General features: G+C 44.1%; 1 protein-coding gene across 5 annotated transcripts in view; it reads right to left on the bottom strand.

Annotated features, from left to right (window-relative positions):
* JAK1 (Janus kinase 1) overlaps positions 1 to 19,960 on the bottom strand; it is a 647,675-nt gene that overhangs the window by 280,219 nt on the left and 347,496 nt on the right. For all 5 annotated transcript variants that reach the window (XM_085602371.1, XM_085602373.1, XM_085602374.1 and 2 more), the window contains 2 exons: positions 18,581 to 18,920; positions 13,405 to 13,590 (listed from right to left, as the gene is read on the bottom strand). In XM_085602371.1, coding sequence (XP_085458497.1) covers positions 13,405 to 13,590; positions 18,581 to 18,920 — 526 coding nt within the window. The remainder of the gene's footprint in view (positions 1 to 13,404; positions 13,591 to 18,580; positions 18,921 to 19,960) is intronic.

The following is a 19,960-nucleotide window of genomic DNA, read 5'->3' as shown; positions in this document are numbered from 1 at the left end:
CCGGACAATCGTGTACGTAATGACCTGGCTGTTTACAATAGTTGCATGTCCCTTTTACAGGACCTGCCGAAACACTAGACTGTGTCGTACCCTTTTTATGTCCTTCAGCTGGAACTGTCTGGGAGACTAGCATTTTCATTTTCGTGTCCTTCATGCGTCTTTGTTCATGTTCTTGTTCCTCTCTAATTCTATTGTGATGGTACTGTAACATTTGTAACATTTGTGATGGGGTGTTACCTTGCCAGGTACTCTCGAATTTTAATACTCTATTCTTCACTTGGGGTAAGGAATTTTCAACTAATTTTGTCACAAACAGATGTGGGTAAGATTCGCTACTTGCTTTTATGCCACTATTTATACCAAAACATTTCTCAAATCGGGCATAGAAATCACTAGTGTCTTCATCTTGCTTTTGTTTACAGGCTGAAATTGTACCCCAATCTTCCTTTTTCGTAGTTAATAAACGTGGCAGTACCTGTACTAGTAAACCTGGTAGTGCTTTAGTTTTATCCCCAAGCCCTGCTCCTGCAGTTCGGGCCTTTTCTTCTGCTTCTAATGCTGACCATTCTATCTTTTGGTCTCCCACCTCCCACTCTTTTTCCTTGAGTTTTTCATAAATGCCAGCAGGCATTAATACCTTCAATATTGTCATAATGTCGGGATAGGTATATTCTCCCATGAGTAACATGTCTTTAATTTCTCGGTGGAAACCCGCTGGGTCTTTGTCATGACTGGGTACCACTTTCTTCATTTGTAACAATTCTATTTTCGATATAGGCGTATATACAAATACACGTTTAAACTCATTGTCCTCGCCTTTTATTGGGTGTACTTCTCGTAAGGGATTCTGTCTGTCCATGTAATACGTGGTTCTTTCCTTAATGGGCAATGAGACATGTTCTGGGCATACAAAAAGAATGTACTGCTTTCTTGATTCTAGTATTTCTTTAATTAACTTAGTACCTGAACCTCTCCATCTATTCGTGAGTAATTCAGTCAGTATTTCATGTAAAGGACCAGGATCTGAATGCTGACTCTGATATAGTATAAGGAGTTGTTGAATCATATAAATCCCAGCTAAACGCTGTTCGTCTGGGGTGAGATTCAAAAATGTGTGTGCTACTGTATCATCACCATACATTCCGGGGCTGTCAACCCATTGAACGGCTGACCTGGCTAATTCTTGTTCATCCATAGAATCGAGGAAATGATAACCCCTTCGTTCTCGGAGTAATTTGTCAGCGGCTTGGAACGAATGCTCGGGGGACCTTATATTTATTATAGGTGTCTGGAAATTCCTGTTATTATCTGGACATATCGGACGTATCGGGTCAATAAAACATCTAGTACTATTACAAGATCTTCCTCTACCTACATAGGCTATGGTGTCTGACTGTCCTATGGGCAGTCCTGATCCTTCCTCCTCGCTTTGTTCGAACTGGTCTACCGCTAATCTCTCTTCGTGTAGGCGTTCTATTTCTTTACCAATCTTTCGGCACATGGCTATTATACACTTTTGCTTATCATGTCTCCCTTCTGATATATTCTGGCTCCACCTGGTAAGTATTTGCATTGCTTCCGGGTCTACCCCCGGTCGGTCTTGATTTCTGATCACACAATTTATGAGGAAACGTAACAGTTCCCCCTGTATCTCCACTTTCTGGTATTCCATAGCTCTGTTAATACATTCAGAATCTCGCCCTGTTTGGACAAAATGATATATATTATCTAGATGCGCAGTCATTCCTGGTAACTTCCCTAAATACACCGCGGCTCGTCTGATACGTAATGATGCCATGATCATTTCGTCCTCTTTGCCGGGTACAGGGTCATATCTACAATCTATAAGAAGTTCCTTAAGCGTGCGGGCATTTATGAGTTTGGGGGTACGTGAATGTGCTGATTCTTGAAAGGTAAGTTTATTTACTCTGGGCGGCGTAGAAAAAATATTGGTAGCACCTCCGGTAGCCCCGTCTGGGGTATCGGGTGTGAAAGGATTCGTTGAACGGGATACAGCAACTATAGGTGTGGACATAGCTATAGAAGTGGCCGTAGGAACAGATGTAGAAACAGATGCGCTTGCCGGAACTTGTGTCAGGATTTGTTGCTGTAGAGATACGGATACTGGATCTTGGCGTTGAACCTCCCTGGCAGGCGGTCTATGTGGGGCGGGATTTGCATACTCGGGAGCTGCGTCATCTAAATATGAGGAAAGAAAAACGTCTTCTGCGGTTCTAGGATGCCCCTTAGGATGCATTTTTATTGGAAACAATGGGGGTGGCAAGTCTTTTGGTATCTCCGGAGTAGCCTTAGGTAATCCCTCGGCCAGGAGGGGATACATACCATTCATAAGGGCATTTCTTTGTCTGTCTACTTGTTCTGATTTCACTCGTGTACCTTCTTCCATCAATAGATTTTCTCGGACTCTATTTGAATTCTCTTTATTTTTCTCTTCCTGTCGGAGCGCTTTTTCTGTACGTCTATGAGATTCTTTACGCCATAACTCAATGGCGTCTTTCTGTGACTGTCTGACTTTCCTTTTCCATAACTCATCTTCTACTTTCATGATGCACTCTGCATCCCAGGTCCCAGCTGCGGGCCACCTCTGACTTTCTGGTAATTCCTTAGTGTAGTCTACCCATAAATCAAGAAATAATATAGCGTCTAAGCCATGTTTATGATACATGAAGTACCCTGGAGTGTCCCTAGGAGGGATAGGAACGGCTTCTTCGAGTACCCCTTTCCTAGTAGTGATCTGTCTTAATTTCGAAAAGAGCGGCATATTGAGAACTGGTCTGATACTTGATCTTGAACAAACTTAATACAAATAAACACAATAATGAACAGTCATTCACACCACAATATGCAGAACGTATTTAAAACATTTAACATTTAACATTTAACTGAGCAACAATGATGCTGACGATCTAAAGAAAACTTAATCACTAAACATAATACTCGACATTATCTGAATTATTCTGAATTTATATACTTGATATACTAGATATACTGCTAAACAGTACAGATACACTGCTGAAACAGTGCCGGATTTGTGTACCCAAACCCGTCTTGACCGGCACAACCTATGTGCACGTCAGAACGCCTCCCCAGTAATGGTACTCACCGGGTAGCTCGGAAACGGAAGGCCTCGGAACTGAACTGAACTTGAACCGGACTGGACTCGACTCGGGACTTCGGAAACTGGACTCGACTCGGGACTTCGGAAACTGGTGGGCCTCTGTATACCTCGGATCTTGCTCTCTCAGCTAGGCTCTGGTCGGGATACTTCGCACTTCTCACCGCCTCGTCTGGGTGTTGATCGCAGCCTCAGTCGCCCCCGCTTGACCGGAGGGAGATACAGGAAATCCTGCTGGTACGCGTTATTGTCCGTCCAGCTGTGGCAGGAGACCGGGCCTGCAACGCACCACCGGCGCGTGAGATGAGAAAGTGTCCCTCTTCGGGCGCCATTCATGTGGTAAATAATTTAATTACCGGGACTTAATTTGATACAGAAACATAATAAAAAATAGCTCAGTAAATAAGAGGCAGAATCCGTGGTATTAGAGGTTCGGAATGGGCTTTATTCCAATGGTCGATTCGAATCGGTTGCTCCAAGTTCCATCACCACGAAGGTTCAGGAAGTGAAGTACATACATTATTGATAATCACTTTTATACAATAGGCATTACAGTGAAGCAAATGCGAGAGGCGTAACAATTGATAGTGTGGATAATATATTCATGCGTAGCAAAAATAGGCGTAACTGGGTGTGATTAAAGAACGTCATCAGATGTGATGTCATAATAGGGTGGTTACATGAAAGAATTTCGCAATGTCAGCAGAAATACTTGGCGGAAATGCGCGCGCAGCCGCATGACGTGTGATTGACGTGCAACTAGGGGGTGAAGGGGACTGGACGTTTAGCTCTACATGTGGCGACAGAAGTCTGGAGGGTCAAGTCAACCTAATCCCAAATCATATCTAACATCCTATGTTTAAAGAACTATGTTATCCAAAAGAGGTCTTCTTAGAGTAGAATCTTATTCTATACTGACTATACTGACTGTTAGTGCGTGTACAAGCGTCTAAGTGTCTACACTAGATGCGTGGGTAGAAATCTTCCACAGTAATAGGGCTATGAATTACTTGCATAAAGACAGAGAAGCCGGGCCTTTGCTCGGTAGCTGGCAGAATGTTTACTTAAGCTACTAGACAGGAATGCATTGGGCAGGGAGCGAAGCAGATAAATTCGAAGGTGAAATACAGTTTCTTGGCAGGCAACAGGCTGATGTCAGGCTTTGGGAGCCGCGCAGAGAATGAGACAAAGTTCATGGTCACAGATGCAGGCTCAGACTGGAGCTTCAGAGGCAGAAGGCAAGAAAAGCTTGATGACAGAATCAGGGCCTACTTGCCTGGACTGTAAAATGGCATAAATGAACCATATAAAGCCGGTGGCCTTTCATACTTAGGAATGGAATATCCGGCCTATTCATGGCGGATCTGAAAGAGGACATGTTGACGGTGGACGCACATGTGTTTGCGTCTTCATAACTGGAACTGGAGGGAACATACATGTACTTGTGATTCATACATGAAACCGTTGGGGTCCAAGATAGGGGACATAACTGATCAGAAAAATCCATATTTCCACAAGGTTTATAAAAAATGAAATATTTAAGAGCACTGAAGAGCTTTCCGATTAGAAACAAACTATCCCCCCATTAATTGAAGGTAATACATTCAGATACGATGAGCTTTATATGATGTTTAAAGTTTACACAATGATGTAATGGCTGCAAAAAATGTGATATTGAACTCTTATTGCCATAGAAATGCTCTTTCTCTGCACTATTTATGTTCTCTGGAATCATTTGTAAAAATTGTTTAAAAAAAAAATTCACAAATGCCAAACTCAGAGTTACTTTTTAACCAATTTTGCATTTTTATCATTTCAAGACCCCATTAGCATACATTTGGTTCAGCTTCTGCAAGAAATTACTGGATCAGTCTTGTTATAATATGGGGATGGTTTTTCTCCTGTGCCTCACAATAATCCAATAGAACTAAGGGACAGGCCAGTTGATGTTTTTCTACTTCTACTTGCAATCGAGATAGGATAACTACATTTTCCACCTCAATTTAATTTTGTAATTTGTGAATGAGATGCTTCTCGTAACCTTGTCTTGCTGCTAAAGATCAGAAGCTTTTGAAATCTGAAGGAGAAATCGTTTTCAGGGAGCACCCTACTCTGATGTGACACATTAAATGCCACTGTATGCTTTCAAGAGTTGCTAAAGAAAGATACATTAAAAGAAATTCCAGTTTCAACATACGACTTCAGTGAAAAACCTAAAATAAAAATTGGTGATAAATGTCATCATTGTTTCAGAATTCCACTCACAGGTTTAAATGATCAGTTTGGCTGGAACGGGCAGGAAGTAAACTAAATGTTAGAATGAGTGTTATAATAGCTTTCCCCATGTATGGTAGGGGGAGACGGAGTACAACCAATTCCGCATTAAGAAGGAGTGCTATAAACTGTAACGTATCATACGTGAATGAGATTAGTGAATGTAATTTACACTGCTTTGTTGTATTGAGGCTGCTGAATCAAACTGTGCTGGAACGAGATAAAATTATGATATTTGAAGAGATTCAAGTATACCACTCTGAGAATGGGTTTCAGAGTGGATGATTTTATATATACATGTACAGATATACTTAGTTTGCAGACAAATGTTCAATACAAGTGTATTTGATTAAGAATATAATATGGATTTTTTAATTTAAAAAAAATAAAGAAATGAAATGCTAGGACCATTAAGAAGAAGATTGGTAGAAAGCATATGTGACTACCAACAATGTGCAAATGTTGAAATCATTACAGGCAAGCTCTTACACACCAAGCCAAAAATAAACCAACAGTGTAGGGACAACACTTTTTACTTCACAAAAAAACAATGGCATATGAACTCGTAACATTTAATGATCATTTTGAGACATTCAAAAGTCAACATCATAGCAGGTAAGAAATGGAAAAAGGGTGTGCTTTTCTTTGCTATCAAAATGGTCACATATTTTTAGAGACCTTCCCATCTAAAGGTTTAGACTGCAGTACTGCCATACTACAACTTCTAACGACTGTACTATGATTGGCCCCATTGTTTTACATTTTAACTTCTCAAGCTTTTGCATACTAAAGCTTTAAAAAAAACTCAGATTGGACAAGGTACGGTGCAGCATGTGTTTTGTATTTAAAAAAGCACACATGGCCATGATTAAGAAGAATGTGTAGAGCAGCACTCCCCTCTATTCTGTGCATTCACCACAGATTGCCTTTCTTTGTAGTATGTATTTACTTTCTTTTGTGATAAAAAAGGCAGGTAGAGTCATAACAAAGTTCTTACCGGATTAGATTTAACAACAAAGAAATTCTTTGAGCCTGAATACATTTGTGCGGCCTCCCTGCGTGACGGGGAGTGCTCCGCGGCGGGCAGGTACGGCCATGGGCACAACAGGGGGTGGAAACTATAGGGGCCTTTTTTCAAGAGGGCAACTTGATGTCCCACGAAGACTTTGTGAGAGTTAACAGGGTACCCGACACCCAGTTTCTGCTCCACGCGACGATTTCCCGTTATATTCGGACGCACTGGCAAGGGACACCAGCAGAACCCCCTACCTTCCACCTTTTGCGCTCTCTCCATATAATGGGCCATGGACGATGTCTGGTTCGTTGGCTTTACAGGGGCCTCCGGGAACATACTCAGGTTTCAGTGGTCGCTCTCCGGACACGGTGGGAGACAGACCTGTCCCGAGCACTTAGTGACAAAGAATGGGCTTATATATTGGAGTACCCTAAAAAAGTGTCCCGCAACTGCAGATTGAAAACTATTCAATTATTTGTCCTCCACAGGGCGTATCTTACTCCCCATGTACTGAGTAGGATGTACAATACGGTGGCTGCAACCTGCCCCTGCTGTCTGGCACCAGACGCTGATCTCGTACACATGCTGTGGCTTTGCCCAGCGCTGAGGGGATACTGGGGTGGGATAACGCATGTCAACCACAATTACTGAACGCCCCGCCTGGGATACTGCAGAGGCTTGTTTATTGGGCCTTTTACCGATCCCCTTGAAAGCAAAGCTGTTGCGCCGTTTCGCCAACCTGGTATTAATGCTGGCGAAGCGCCTGATAACACAGCGGTGGAAGTCCCGCACGCCGCCGAGTGTGGAGGCTTGGAGAGACGAGGTCTTGAGATGGGCGGTGGCGGAGCGCGAGGCGCTGTACCGAGAGGAGAGTCGAGGGCTGCGCAAACGACCGATCTCCCTGGAATGGGCGCATCTGACCGAATTATTCAAGGGCGAGATGGAGGAGGAGGAGGGAGGGGGGGGAAGCTGTGGTGGCTACCCCCCGGAATTCCCCCGCATGAGCAGTGGTACCGGTGGACAGAGGTGGGTCGTTATGGCCGAGAGTGTGGGGCTGACTCCTGGTCAGGAGATGTGTGATGTTTAGTGTGAATGTGTCTGTTATCTGATGGGGGTGTGTGCCGTGGGGCGGGCCCCCCGCACACCCCCACCCCACAAGTTGAGGGAGGGTCTTGCCTGTCCATTTAGTCCCCCCCTTTGGTGCTGCGTGCACCGGCCTTTCTCCTTCCCCTACCGGGAGCTGGGGGGGTTTTGACCTCTGCCCTGGCCCGCCCCTTCTTTCCCCCCCCCCCAAGGATATGCTCTGAGTCCCCCCCAGAATAAGATTGTTTTCTTCGTGGCATAGTTGGGTAAGGAGGGTGGGTTCCGGGTGGGATGTGGGATGGGGGTCAGTTGAGCGGGCACTGCTCCCTTTGGGCACGATAGGTTGGAGGCTAGGAATGTACTGCATAACACTGTGTTGAACTGATGACCTCCTTATTTGTATTGTGATATTCTGGATAGGCTTCGATGACAACACCACATGGGGCACAGCGGTAGTATAATGCCTGCATTGTATCCTGAGCTCTCTGTATAACTAAAATGCTCAATGTAATGTGTACTACGATGTACCCCCACTTGAAAATCCCAATAAAGTTGTTTTAAAAAAAAAAAAAAGAGCCTGAAGACATTTGTAAGCAAACGTGTAAGCCATTAAAACAAGCATTGGCAATGCAATAGGACTCGCATTTACGCAAGACCTACTGCATTGAAAACAGGAGTGCAGGCAGGCGCGAGAAGGCACGAGCACAAGGGAGGGAGGCGTGGGGCCCCAAGAAGTCACCGACTGCGGTAAGGGGGGTAGGGAGGGTCAGGAAGAAAGTATTCTGTGCGGTGAAGGGGCCAGTAGCCAAGGAAGGATACGAATGACTGACAAGGGTGTCATGGGGAGGGACTAACATGCTTAAAACCAATCTGAAGGCAGCATTTATAACCTAAGCCAATGAAGAAGATGGGCCGGAGAGTGGGCAGAGCTTCCACAAAGCTTCTACACTATAGCATGCCTCACAAAGCGATTACAGCACATTCGCGCTGCAACGCTAAGCGAGACCAAAACAAATGAATCATTTTAAGAGACTAATCATGAAATTATTGTAAACAAGTTTTAAGTGTGTATCTCCGACTTCACTGAAATAGGATAAACTACAGTTAGTACACCAAAAAATCCAAAGACCGTGATTACATCTGTGCGAGGTAACTGTGTATAGATTAAGGTGACAATCTGAGTAAAGCAGAGAAGTACTCCTGAAGACATAAGCAGGCCCACTACCCGGATTACATGTTTACAATTAGGTACTTTCATTAAAGAGTCAGATTGTAAAAGTGCTTTTATTGGTTTATTCTTGGAGGGATTGTATTTGCTAATCTGAGAACTCTATGTGCTTCACCAAGGAGTTAGTAAAAAAAAACATGCCTTTGGGCAGAGACAGAGCACCTGAGCGGACTGTACAATTGATGGGCTGAAGCAACTGCTAAGATCCTAATTTACAATAAATATCAGTTAACATTTACTCTTGCAAAATAAATTTCGATCATGAGACATTTGGAAGACATGTCAGATTGTCTGCAGTTAAAACAAGCATTGAAAATGCAATAGGTCACGCTTTTAAGTTAAAGCCATTTGCTTTGCTAATGGTATTGAATAGTAAAGCAAATGGCTTTAACTTAAAGGCGAGACCTATTGCATCATGTTATGCAATATAACTAGACCCTCCCTCACACTTAGTGAACAATTCAGGCTCACCTAGTAGCACCCATCCTGAACCGTACACCTGTGGAGAATAGACCAAACTTGGTTGTGCAATTGCCTTTCCTATCAGCAGGGAAGTAGCTTGGTTAGTAAGATAGGGGTGGTGTGAGCTTAAGATTATCCAACAATGGCGCTTGCCTACAATGTTAAAATACATTATACGACAAACAGGGCGCATGGGAGGAGCTAAATGAGCAATGGAAAGGGAGACAAATGCGGATTGGAGGGGTACTAAGTGAGAGAAAACATCATTTTGTAACATAGTCAACATTGCCTAAGTCTTTCAAAACAAGAAAAGGAAAAGCGTGTGTGTTTTTGTTGTGTAGGTAAAACTTCCTGTTGAATTCCGACTGACACCTCACCATACCCGACTCTAAGGACATGTACCCAATATTTAGCAGAAAATACATTTATTAGTGGGGTATAACATCCCAACCACCACCCCTGAAGGTACGCCCCTGCCTACGGGTTACTACCCTGCTGCTTCTGGAAGGACACAAGAACAGTGACTGGTTGCAAAAACCATTTTATACGAACTGGTTCTATGGCACTCCTGGAAGCAACCCACAGGGCATTATGATCAGCTGTACAATACTATGGGTTTCTTTACCACTCCTATATGTAGATCAGAACACATACAGTAGCTGGTTGAATATTGCCCATTTGTAACGTTTTCACTTCTTGGGTAGAACTGTGAGCATATTCAGTGACTGGTTGTATAATACCCATTCCTTGCTTCTCTGCTGGTCCAGGATAGAACCTTAACGCACACACTATGAATGGTTGCATAGTGCCCATTCTACAGAGCTATTTTGTTGCTGCTCTTGGGTGGACTTCCATAGCGTATGTGCTACGGCAGCTTATATAACACCCATTCATAAGGGTTCCTACGAAGCCACTTGTGATGAACCCCACAGCATAGTCAGTGGCTGGGTGCATAATGTCCATTCCTTTGGGACGCTCCACAGCCCTTCCTAGGTGAACCACCAGAAGTTATACTATAGTCAATGGAAGCATGCACCACCAATGGAAGATTGTTTCGCTTTTGAGGTTTTCCATTGTGTCAAATAGGCTGACACTGTATGACAGAGAGCAATTAAAACAGCAGGATGACCATGTCTAATCTCCATTTTTGCATAAGCACAGCCTCACACCAGCAGCATTACGGTTTGAGCATCGTTTCCCCTTTGTGATTGCGCTCACACACTCTGTACCCATCTATACATCAGCTCTCATATGAAAGTATCCTACCCCCGGCTCCTTTTTAGTTTAACTTCACGCCTGTGCATTGCAATAAAACATGTGAAGAGCAGGAGCCTAGTGCTCACACGTGATATCCAAACCCAACCCATGAAGGGAACATAGCGATTATTGTTCTTGCTTCCATCGCACTGACAGAAGCATGCAACCAACCACAAAAGCAGCTTGTCGCTGTATCAGGGACACAACGTGCTATATGAATGCAACTACAAAGCTTTCACGCTCTCGCAGTGGTTCTTGATGTTTGTGATCAAAAGACACTATACTGACATATGTAAACCGAGGATTAAGCAATGCGTTTGACCAAATGGAGAAGCTGGGATTACAGCACCTCTCAATGCGCTAAAATACATAAATTACCTACAGGGTCATGTCAGTCAACTCTGGTTGCCTCCAAACACTACCCTGCTGCTATTGTTTACCATAAGTGATTAAAGAAACAGTTATTGTTTGAGTTAACCCTCAGCAGGCATTCGCTGCAGGTTGAAAACAAACATATGCTTAAATTCGGAGCACATGGGCTGCCCTGGAGAAGAGCGAATGTGCGTATTAATGTAGCTAGCAGATACCCATTTTTATACTGAAATGCTGGGTCATTTTATTTTGTGGATTCTATTAGAAATTACTTTTCTAGTCAAAATACAGACCACTTGATTGCGCTAGCACAAGCCTTTCTTTGTGCACATTAACGGGGCTCTGTAGGCCCTGCACCGGAGCTCCACAGAACAGGACAGACCGACAGCTCCACGGTTACAGCATGGGCGATGAGCAGCCCTGCAGCGCCCAGGGCTGTGCAGGGCTCTGTCGCAGCAGCTGCTGGGCACCGACAACAATGAAGGAACATGGAACCTTCGAGATATGCTTAAAAAGCAGGGGGCAGGCTAAGGTCAGCAAAGGCAACAGGCAACAGCAGGGGGGCACCAAGGGGGAGACCAGTCAATAGATATTGGGCGGACACACCCACCCATGTGCACGGTCACTGTTTGGAAAGCCTCTGCGAGTAGCAGGCCCTTAACCCCCTCCGCCCCCCCGGGCCCCCCCAAAGCCCGCTCTAAGGCCCTCCCACCATCTCTACCACCTGCGCCCCCATCTTGCACATTGGGGTGCAGCCTGCGTTCGTTTACCTGGCGCATGCTTTGTCCAGAGCTCATGCCTCCTCACCCAGCAGCAGCGGCGGCACGCGCTGGCAGGGGGTTCCTCTCGGCTGCAGTCACTGTTGTGTCCGTGTGCTCTGCCCTCGCACTGTGTCCGGTCTGCACGCGACCCTAGCTTCTTTCTCTGTTTACCTGTTCCTCAAGCGACCGCGTGGCCTGAGCGCACGTGGGGGACACACGGCCCCACCCATTGGCTGAAGAGGGCTAGGTCTGCTGCAGATGTAGCACGAGGATTGGCCGAACGTTCTTTTACTTTGAGAGAGACGACCAATCCAAGAATTGTTAAGTGTGTGCTGGAATAGAAGGCGGGCTAAAGACCAGACAAGACTTCACAACAACACAGTACCCTGCGGCCAAAGGCAAGTGAGCTTCTGCAGAACTCCCTGTGCAGAGCCATCGACAACAGCAGCCGCGCCGTCCAGCCCGTTCCTCCCGCCCTCCATGCCTTGACGTGTCCTGTTTATGCTTGGAGACGTTCTCGGTGCGGGGAACTGCAGGGAGTGTCCCTAACTGCTCACTGTGTTCGGCCTCAAGAGAGCAAAGTACTAGTAAACGACAGCCCATCCATTTCACACTTCTAAACCACTGATTTCGCAGAACACGCGAAGCGGCATTTTCGTTGCTATGGCAACAAAATGGCGTGGGACTGTCCACAGTCCCTGCGGACACGTGCATGCTGTTTGCTATGGACAAATGGCGAGAGAAGCCATGTTTGTCCATGCAGACGCGGGCATGAAAGCCCTCGTAGAATGGATTCCAAAAGGTACTTGCAATAGCGAGAGCACCGCATGCGCTGCTTTCGCTAGGCGAGCCCTAAAAACAGAGTTTGGAGCAGCATAACAGGCGTTACAGAGGAGAGAGGTGACGGTGACCTTCCAAAATGCAGCGAACACTCAGTTATTTTCCACCCTGAAAATGCATGAAAACGTAATACTGCAAAAAGCAGAATAGGCCATGTATTTAAAGAAGGGTCCGGCCACAAAAAAGACAAAGTATTTTGCAAGTGGCAGAAAAAACAACAACATTTTTTATACGATGATTTCCGCCAGTCATACTCAAGGAGAATGTTTAAAATGGGGAGTAATCTGTTGTGTAACAGGAGCACCTGCATAGATTCCATGTGTACTGTAGGGACTTTTGCCAACATTTATGGTAATTGTGGTGTTTATATTAATCCATCATGTAGGAATGGCAGAGATGGAGAAATGCCACCAGCAATATAGGATTTCTACATTTTTACAAAAGTACATATATTGATAATCATTTTCAAACTTTTTACTAATTCGGGGACACTATATGACCAAGGGTAATGCTGGCCTGAATGAGCAAAAAAACTAAACTTTATAAACCTGAATGGGACGCAATACATTTCAAAACCAATTCCTAGTTTCCAATGTGCATGACAGCAATTCAAAAAATCCAAATGATGGTGTAAGTCTGTCCTTGTATTTTACTGATGGAGTTTTTAATTTTGAAGATAAGAATCAGGAATGTCCCATCATTGTGCAATCTATGAAATAACAGTCTCGTATATTTTATAAAAATAAATTAAAAGTTTGTCACAAGGCCTTTTCTGCACCATCTAAAAGTAATGGAACATGGAAAGCCAATACTCCAACAAGATAATTTCGAAATCTCACCTCTTCTAATTATCCCATACCAATCTACTTGATGTGAACAGAGAAATCAATGCACCCCTAAATTATCTGCCATATTTTGAAACAAGTGCTATCTCAGCGCTCAGTTTGTGCTCCTTCCACAGAATAAATTAACTTACCATGTTCTTGTTATCTTGCCTGTTAATGCAGACAGTTGAACCCTTGATGACTATATGCGTGATTTCATGGAAATAGGAAAAACTATTCCATTCATCAATGGATCTCTTCCTTTCATCCTTTTTTCTGTTTTTATTTTCAAATTTCCTTCTTTTGTGTTTGAGTTTTTCTTTCTCGTTTGGAAAAACCTAAAAGAAGGTTTGGAAAAACCAGAAGTTATGGAATGCCAGTGATGCATGTAAGAAAAAATGTCACCAGTGAAACAAATAAGCTATTTAATTCAGGACACCAGCTAGAGTACTGAAACATACCCAACCCAATACTCTCCGAATTATATCTAGTAAAGCAGAAAAGCCTACACACCTGGGCTGTAAAACAGACGCACCTACACTCTTGAACGGACTCCAGTACAACAGTGATAGAACTTCAAAACACATGCATCAGGCACAAGCTTTTCCAGGACAAGGATACCCACAGGCAATGGCATCAGAATGTAACCACAACAGTAACTAAGATCAAGGATAACGCATAAAACTCATAGGAATGTAAGCAACAGTACATACTTTTAGCAGGTTCTATCAAAATATTTTTTTTCACATACAAGAAGTACAATAGAAGGTGGGAACCAGGTTCATCTTAGCATAGCCCTACTTCCAATTGCACTCCTATGATTTTTTTAAAAACATGGGACTCCTATAACTCTTTTCTGGTAGAGTTAAGTCATCTGAAAACTTTGGATATCCTCACTTTATCTTCTTTGCATCTATTTTTATGAAATAACGTTACTGTGCATGGTATATTTGAAAGGAAGAGCCAACTGCCACCCGACCTAGGACATATAACAAGGGCTGCATGAATGATATCACATGGCAGGACCGTGGAAATACAAATTATACAGCATGTTATCTGATTTTAACATGCATTAGTACCAAAGCGAAATGTATTACCAGGCTTTAAAAATAGTTTTTTTAATAAATAAAAGTACACACATTGAGCATACATCTCTTGAGTGAAATATTCCTTTCTTTGCCTTTTGGACGCATCTCTTTCTAACAAACTGCTGTGGAACACAGCGCTATACCTTGCAAATGTTTATGTCTGACCATGCAGCACCTTTCAAATTCAAGACTTCATAACTTTAACGGCGACAACAAGGGCGAGTGGAAGTGCGGGTCCCTTCAGCATCCTGCTGCAGACAGGGTTAATTCGACCTCCACCATCTGACACCTGCCCATATGGAGTGCAGAGGGGCCCATGGACCCGCTGAAAAGAAGTGCCGATGAGGACAAAACCGGAGTGTGCTAAGACGGGAGGCTAGGCCTTACAAATAGTGCTGATCTCGTGGGGCCACAGCCTATCAGACTGTGGGAGCGCGGGCCGGCGGTGGGAACATTACGGCTCCTGCCTGGCTGGGCCACGACAGTATCTAAGCCCACACATGGGGTGCGGAGAAGAATGGAGTGGCTGGACCTGCGACTCGGAACGGTGAGGGTGCACTGGGTCCAGGCCTGGAAAAACTGGACCTGAGGCAGAGGTGAGAGCGGTGGCAGCCATGTCAGGGATGCCATAATCGAGGGGTCCTCTCCGACTCTCGTGGATGAGCCATGAAGTCTATGTGCAGCTGGGAAACCTAGGTATAAAAACTAGCCCGGAGGGAGCAAAAGGGCACAGCAGTTCTGACACTTAAATTCAAGGGATCCTGAGGGCACGACCCTCTCTCCTAGTCTGAGGTGGGGGATATCAAAACACCAGAGGAACCTTGGGATTCAGCAAACTGCTGGGCTCAGAAACTGATCAGCAACAACCTGCAGTGCCCAGGTTCCGCAACGAGACGCCACACCTAAGGGGACCACAGGCTGGTGAGGATCACTGCACCACCCCTGCTGGAGGCATAATACACAGTTGCCCCCTCCCCCCCACAGAGACATTGAGCTCCATAGACAACTGACTGCTGAATCAGGGGCTGCCCTCTGCTCCTCCCAGAATTGTTAGGGACTTGACAGCCACACTTGGCAGAGGCAGAAGCAATTCGGCCTACATAGGATACTGGGGGTCACCTGCTGAGGAGAGTCTCATTGCGGTATTACACCGACAACATAGTCCACCGCAATAGGGTGTGACAGGGCCTCAAGGATGTCCCAACAGCTGAGGATTGGCCAATACACAGGGGGGAGGAGACCGTTGGTCAGTAGGGAAGAAAGAAGAGGACATGTAGGTGGGCTAATCATCTCCCCAGAGCCCACAGACCCTATAGGCAATCACTCAGGCGCCACCATTGACGAAACCGCCATTGTGAAAACTGACACAATGGAGATCCAACTGTAATTCCACACATTAACCCATACGAAACAAGAGCTCGAGGCCCACCTGGAAGACTAGGAGGGCAGATCTTGCTGCAATAATTTGTGATTTATTAGGTCCCCTGAGCGTGTGGAGGGTGGGAAACCCAAGATGTTTCTAGAGACTTGGATCAAAAACTCTTTACTCCCTCTGAGATTTACCTCCTCTATTTATAATCGAGCGAGTGCACCACAGGGTACTGGTGCCTCCTCCACCACCTGGTACACTCCCTAGGATGATGACTCCCAAAATATTCAACTATCGAGACAGGCACTGCATACTCTGGACAGCACGTCAGGCAGGTGCCCTTAGCTTCGACAATAGCACTATCAGGGTCTTCCCAGATTACACTCAGAACTAACAGGAATCCTATCTGGGGGTCAAACAAAAACTCAGAGACATGGGCCTCCAATACATGTTGGTCAACCAGGTAAAACTGTGGGCGCTCAACGAAGGACGAGCACACTTCTTCACTGGCCTTGAGGATGTTTGGCCTGGCTGGAAGTGTTTGATGGGCACAGACCGCAGGTCAGTTGTGGCTGGGATGTCTAAAAGGAGGGAGGCAAAGGCTCAACAGGGGGAGGAGAATCCAAACCCCGCACTCTCCCGCACAGGCGCACTAACAGAAAGGTAGTTGCGACAGAGGACGGTGCACTTGACATAATGAGCCAAGTAGAAGCTGCTACTGGTCAGACCTCCTCCCTGAGATCAGCGGGACTGGACCCCTGAGAGGTACAATTGAGGGTTAGCACTGGCGAACTGCCCTGCGGCTCAAATGGGGCATAGAGGTTAGAAAGATCAAGATACTAGACTCCAGCAATCAGATCCTGGATCCCTGGAAAAGGAAACAGCACACGGAGAATATATTTTCACAAAGTCCAAATATATGTATGATAACATCAGACAACCCCGTTGTGGCTACACTCTTATAAACCCTGGTTTAGTTTGGCTTCAGAGGAATAGGTCTGCGGTGGGTTGGGATCGTCCCTACCTACCTCTGAACCTGGTAGGAGGCCCTGAATTCTTTTGAGATCCTCTTCACATACTGCTGAGGAGAAACTGTCTGGATAGAGCAGTTCTGCTTTCAGTAGTGGGCAGACGCCTACTGGGTGCATTGCTTTCATTCCTTCAACATACTCCATACATCTAAAAAGGAAATTGCTAGCAATAAGTCTTGGGGCATTACCGACTAATGCTGATCAACCCCTCTGGAAATATAGTGGTCTGCCATCATGTACACTATGTGGTGCTCCAAAACAGGACCTTGTTCGCCTGATCTGTATATGTCCCGTTTTAAAACTAAATAGTCTTTTATTGTTAAAAAATCCTTTTAAAGATAGGGGCATACACACTTGTAGATCAGCTATACTAAAGTGTCTTGATCCATATGACCCGAAACTTAACTGTAGACTGGTAACGTTTTTACGTTTATATGAAGAATTAATTTGAACTGGTATTTTAAATGGTATTTTACTAAAGAGATGAAAACTCTGATATACTGTTTAATATTGTTTTATCTATTTGTAACTGGTTATTTTCCTCTGCAGACTGTTTAATTTCATTGGAATTGTTATGTTTTAAATAACAAAAACAAAGATTTAAATCATTCCTTCAACGCTACTTTTTTTTTTATAAACTCTGTTTATTTAACATAAAGGGAACCGTGGTCATGCTATACAGTTCTTTACATCCTATGTTTCACTTGCATCATTTGTCACACGTATCAGTACATATTTTCCAATGTAGTGGGTATAGTTACATTACATACATTTCAGGTCTTTTTATCACTCTTCTCAAGTTGTCTTCTTGATTGTGTTCAAATGTAAACTGTAAGCCAATTTTGGCCAATTTGGGAGTATATGTAGAGAAATTAATTGTTCGGTTGTGTGCGTTTTTGGTGGAGTGGTGCAGGGAAAGATCCTGGATACAGGTATGGCTTCTTGTTTTGTACACATGAAGTGACCTGGACAGGGCAGACACAGCATGCATGCACAGATACACACGGGGTTGACTCCACACACTTGACCCACTACTCGAGATGGCCCTAGAGCCCCCAGTGATTCCAAAATACAACTGGCAAACTCAGGGGCAAGTGTTCCTTTGTTTGAACGTGGATACTGCCGGGAACGGACTCGTGTGAGAACCAGGAGACATTACTCATTCTACTGGTGGCAGGCATGTGCGATAGGGCATAAATAAGTGAGGTCTGAACAACAAAGGACCTCTACACTTAATACGCTTAAATTTATGAGACGGGGAATACTATATAAAAGAGTGCTGAAAGGAACACGACACCATGGAAGAAATTGATTGAGTTTTTGATGTGTACAGCAGATCTACAAGCTGTAGAGGAACTGTGTGAGGTCTGAAAGGGTGTATGTGGAGTATTGTGCAGACATAAGGATAAGGCTTCAAACACCACAGAGTGCCGCTCTGAAGAAGTCCAAAGTGAATAGGGACGAAACGTGTAGGCTGTTCATCTTGAACAGGTCGTCTTGCTTTTAATCGAAACTTATGAATACAAATTGATGAAAAACGATCTAAAAGAATAATGTACATTATAGGATTGTTTGCTGTCAGGAATTGTGTTATAATTTGGCTATAGACTTTAGGATGTGTAAAAGATTGTCTTGGACCCTTGTGAATATTTCAGGCTCTGCTCCTCACTTTGTTTGTTTGTAAGTACAAATGTCCTACCCGTACAGTTTGCCACAGTTGAGCTCTTATGTGTTGAGTTTCTCTTATACACAAATTTTTTTTAAAAAATGCACAAAATATTTTTAAACAGCACAGATACACCACACAGTAAGTCAAAGTAAGTGGTCATTAGATACTAACAGGTGTTTTTTTCCTCCACTGTATTCCAGCAATTCCTGTGACCATCACTTCGTACTGGGGGATAATCTCAACATCTCCAATCAGCGTCCCATTTTTTTCATTTTCTGATGAAATCTGCAAGGAAGATGTCTCGAACATCTCAGCACCAAAGTGCTTTGTTAACGTTTCCAGCATGGACAAGTACTTCAGCTTGAGGTCATGTGAAGAAACACTGTCACAAACAGTCTGATTGTTGAATTCTTTGAGAAAATTCTTGAAGACATTGTTGATCCGCATTCTGGTAAGAAAATTCCTCTGTCGTATCTTCTTGTTCAGCGTTTCAGGAATATATCGCTTGTAACTGAAAATGAAAATGAGTAGTCAGTATTGTCATTTCTAATTTTTATGTAGCATAAGTAAGTATCAAGCCGAGTATGTCATCATACAAATATCAATACACTTACGAGAAAACCCCTGACCAGCCTGGGTGTCCTTGGTGTTTCACTCAGTCGCATTAGAAGGCTGAGGCAGTTGGTTCCGCTTGCATTCATCATTATAATGGGCCACAAAACCCTCTAATAAGTGACAGATTGCCCGCAGTCTTGCTACAGTTAAATGTCAAATGAGCGCATTGCTTTTCTGACCACAGCAAAACAGTTGCGTCTTGCAGGCTGTTTTGCTGCATCTTTAGAGCTATTACTTTAAAGAACATTCTATTTGTGCAATCATGGCTTACTTACAGATCTTTTAATTTGCACAGCATTGTGTTGCTGAACCGTTCAGTCGAGGAGCGTCTGCTTTGGTTAACAAACCACACAAACGGAAAACCTTACACTTTCGCCTCAGTCAAGCTTCATTAAGCTGTCCTGGGAATGATCTTGCACTAACATAACAAAATACTCCTCTGTCCACACTTATATGCAACAAGAAATAGAATTACTCAACACACCTATCTATGACCAATCAATGTAAAACTGATGTGGACTCTTTCTAATTAAGGAGGCTGAATCTGACCAGGGTGCTCAGAGAAGCGCTTCATTTAGTTTTCTCTGGAATTGAATGTCCTCTAAGTCTTCCACAAATGTAATCTATCTTCACTTTAGAGAAAATTGTGTTCTCGGTCTCTTAATGTGATTTTATCCACTGGTACCTAAAAGTGGGTACCAGTTTTGTTATTAGGCTCATCTCCAACAGCCTCAAAAAAAGTCTAGAAATCTAAAATGGTGGGTACACTAAGACTGTAAGATGTAAAAGGAGGCACTATTGAGACGCAGAACTGTTGTGCCACCTCTCAATGACTTTGGAGGAAACAAACAAGAGTTTACCTGTGAGAGATGGTGCTGAAGGGATCACAGATTGGTCAACTAGTCTGATGCTAAAGTGGAGATTTGTACCCTGCTC

The sequence above is a fragment of the Triturus cristatus genome, chromosome 4_2 (assembly GCF_964204655.1).
Source record: "Triturus cristatus chromosome 4_2, aTriCri1.1, whole genome shotgun sequence".
NCBI lineage: Eukaryota > Metazoa > Chordata > Amphibia > Caudata > Salamandridae > Triturus > Triturus cristatus.
Note: the sequence above shows the minus strand (reverse complement) of the source record. Positions and strands in the feature narration are given on the sequence as shown.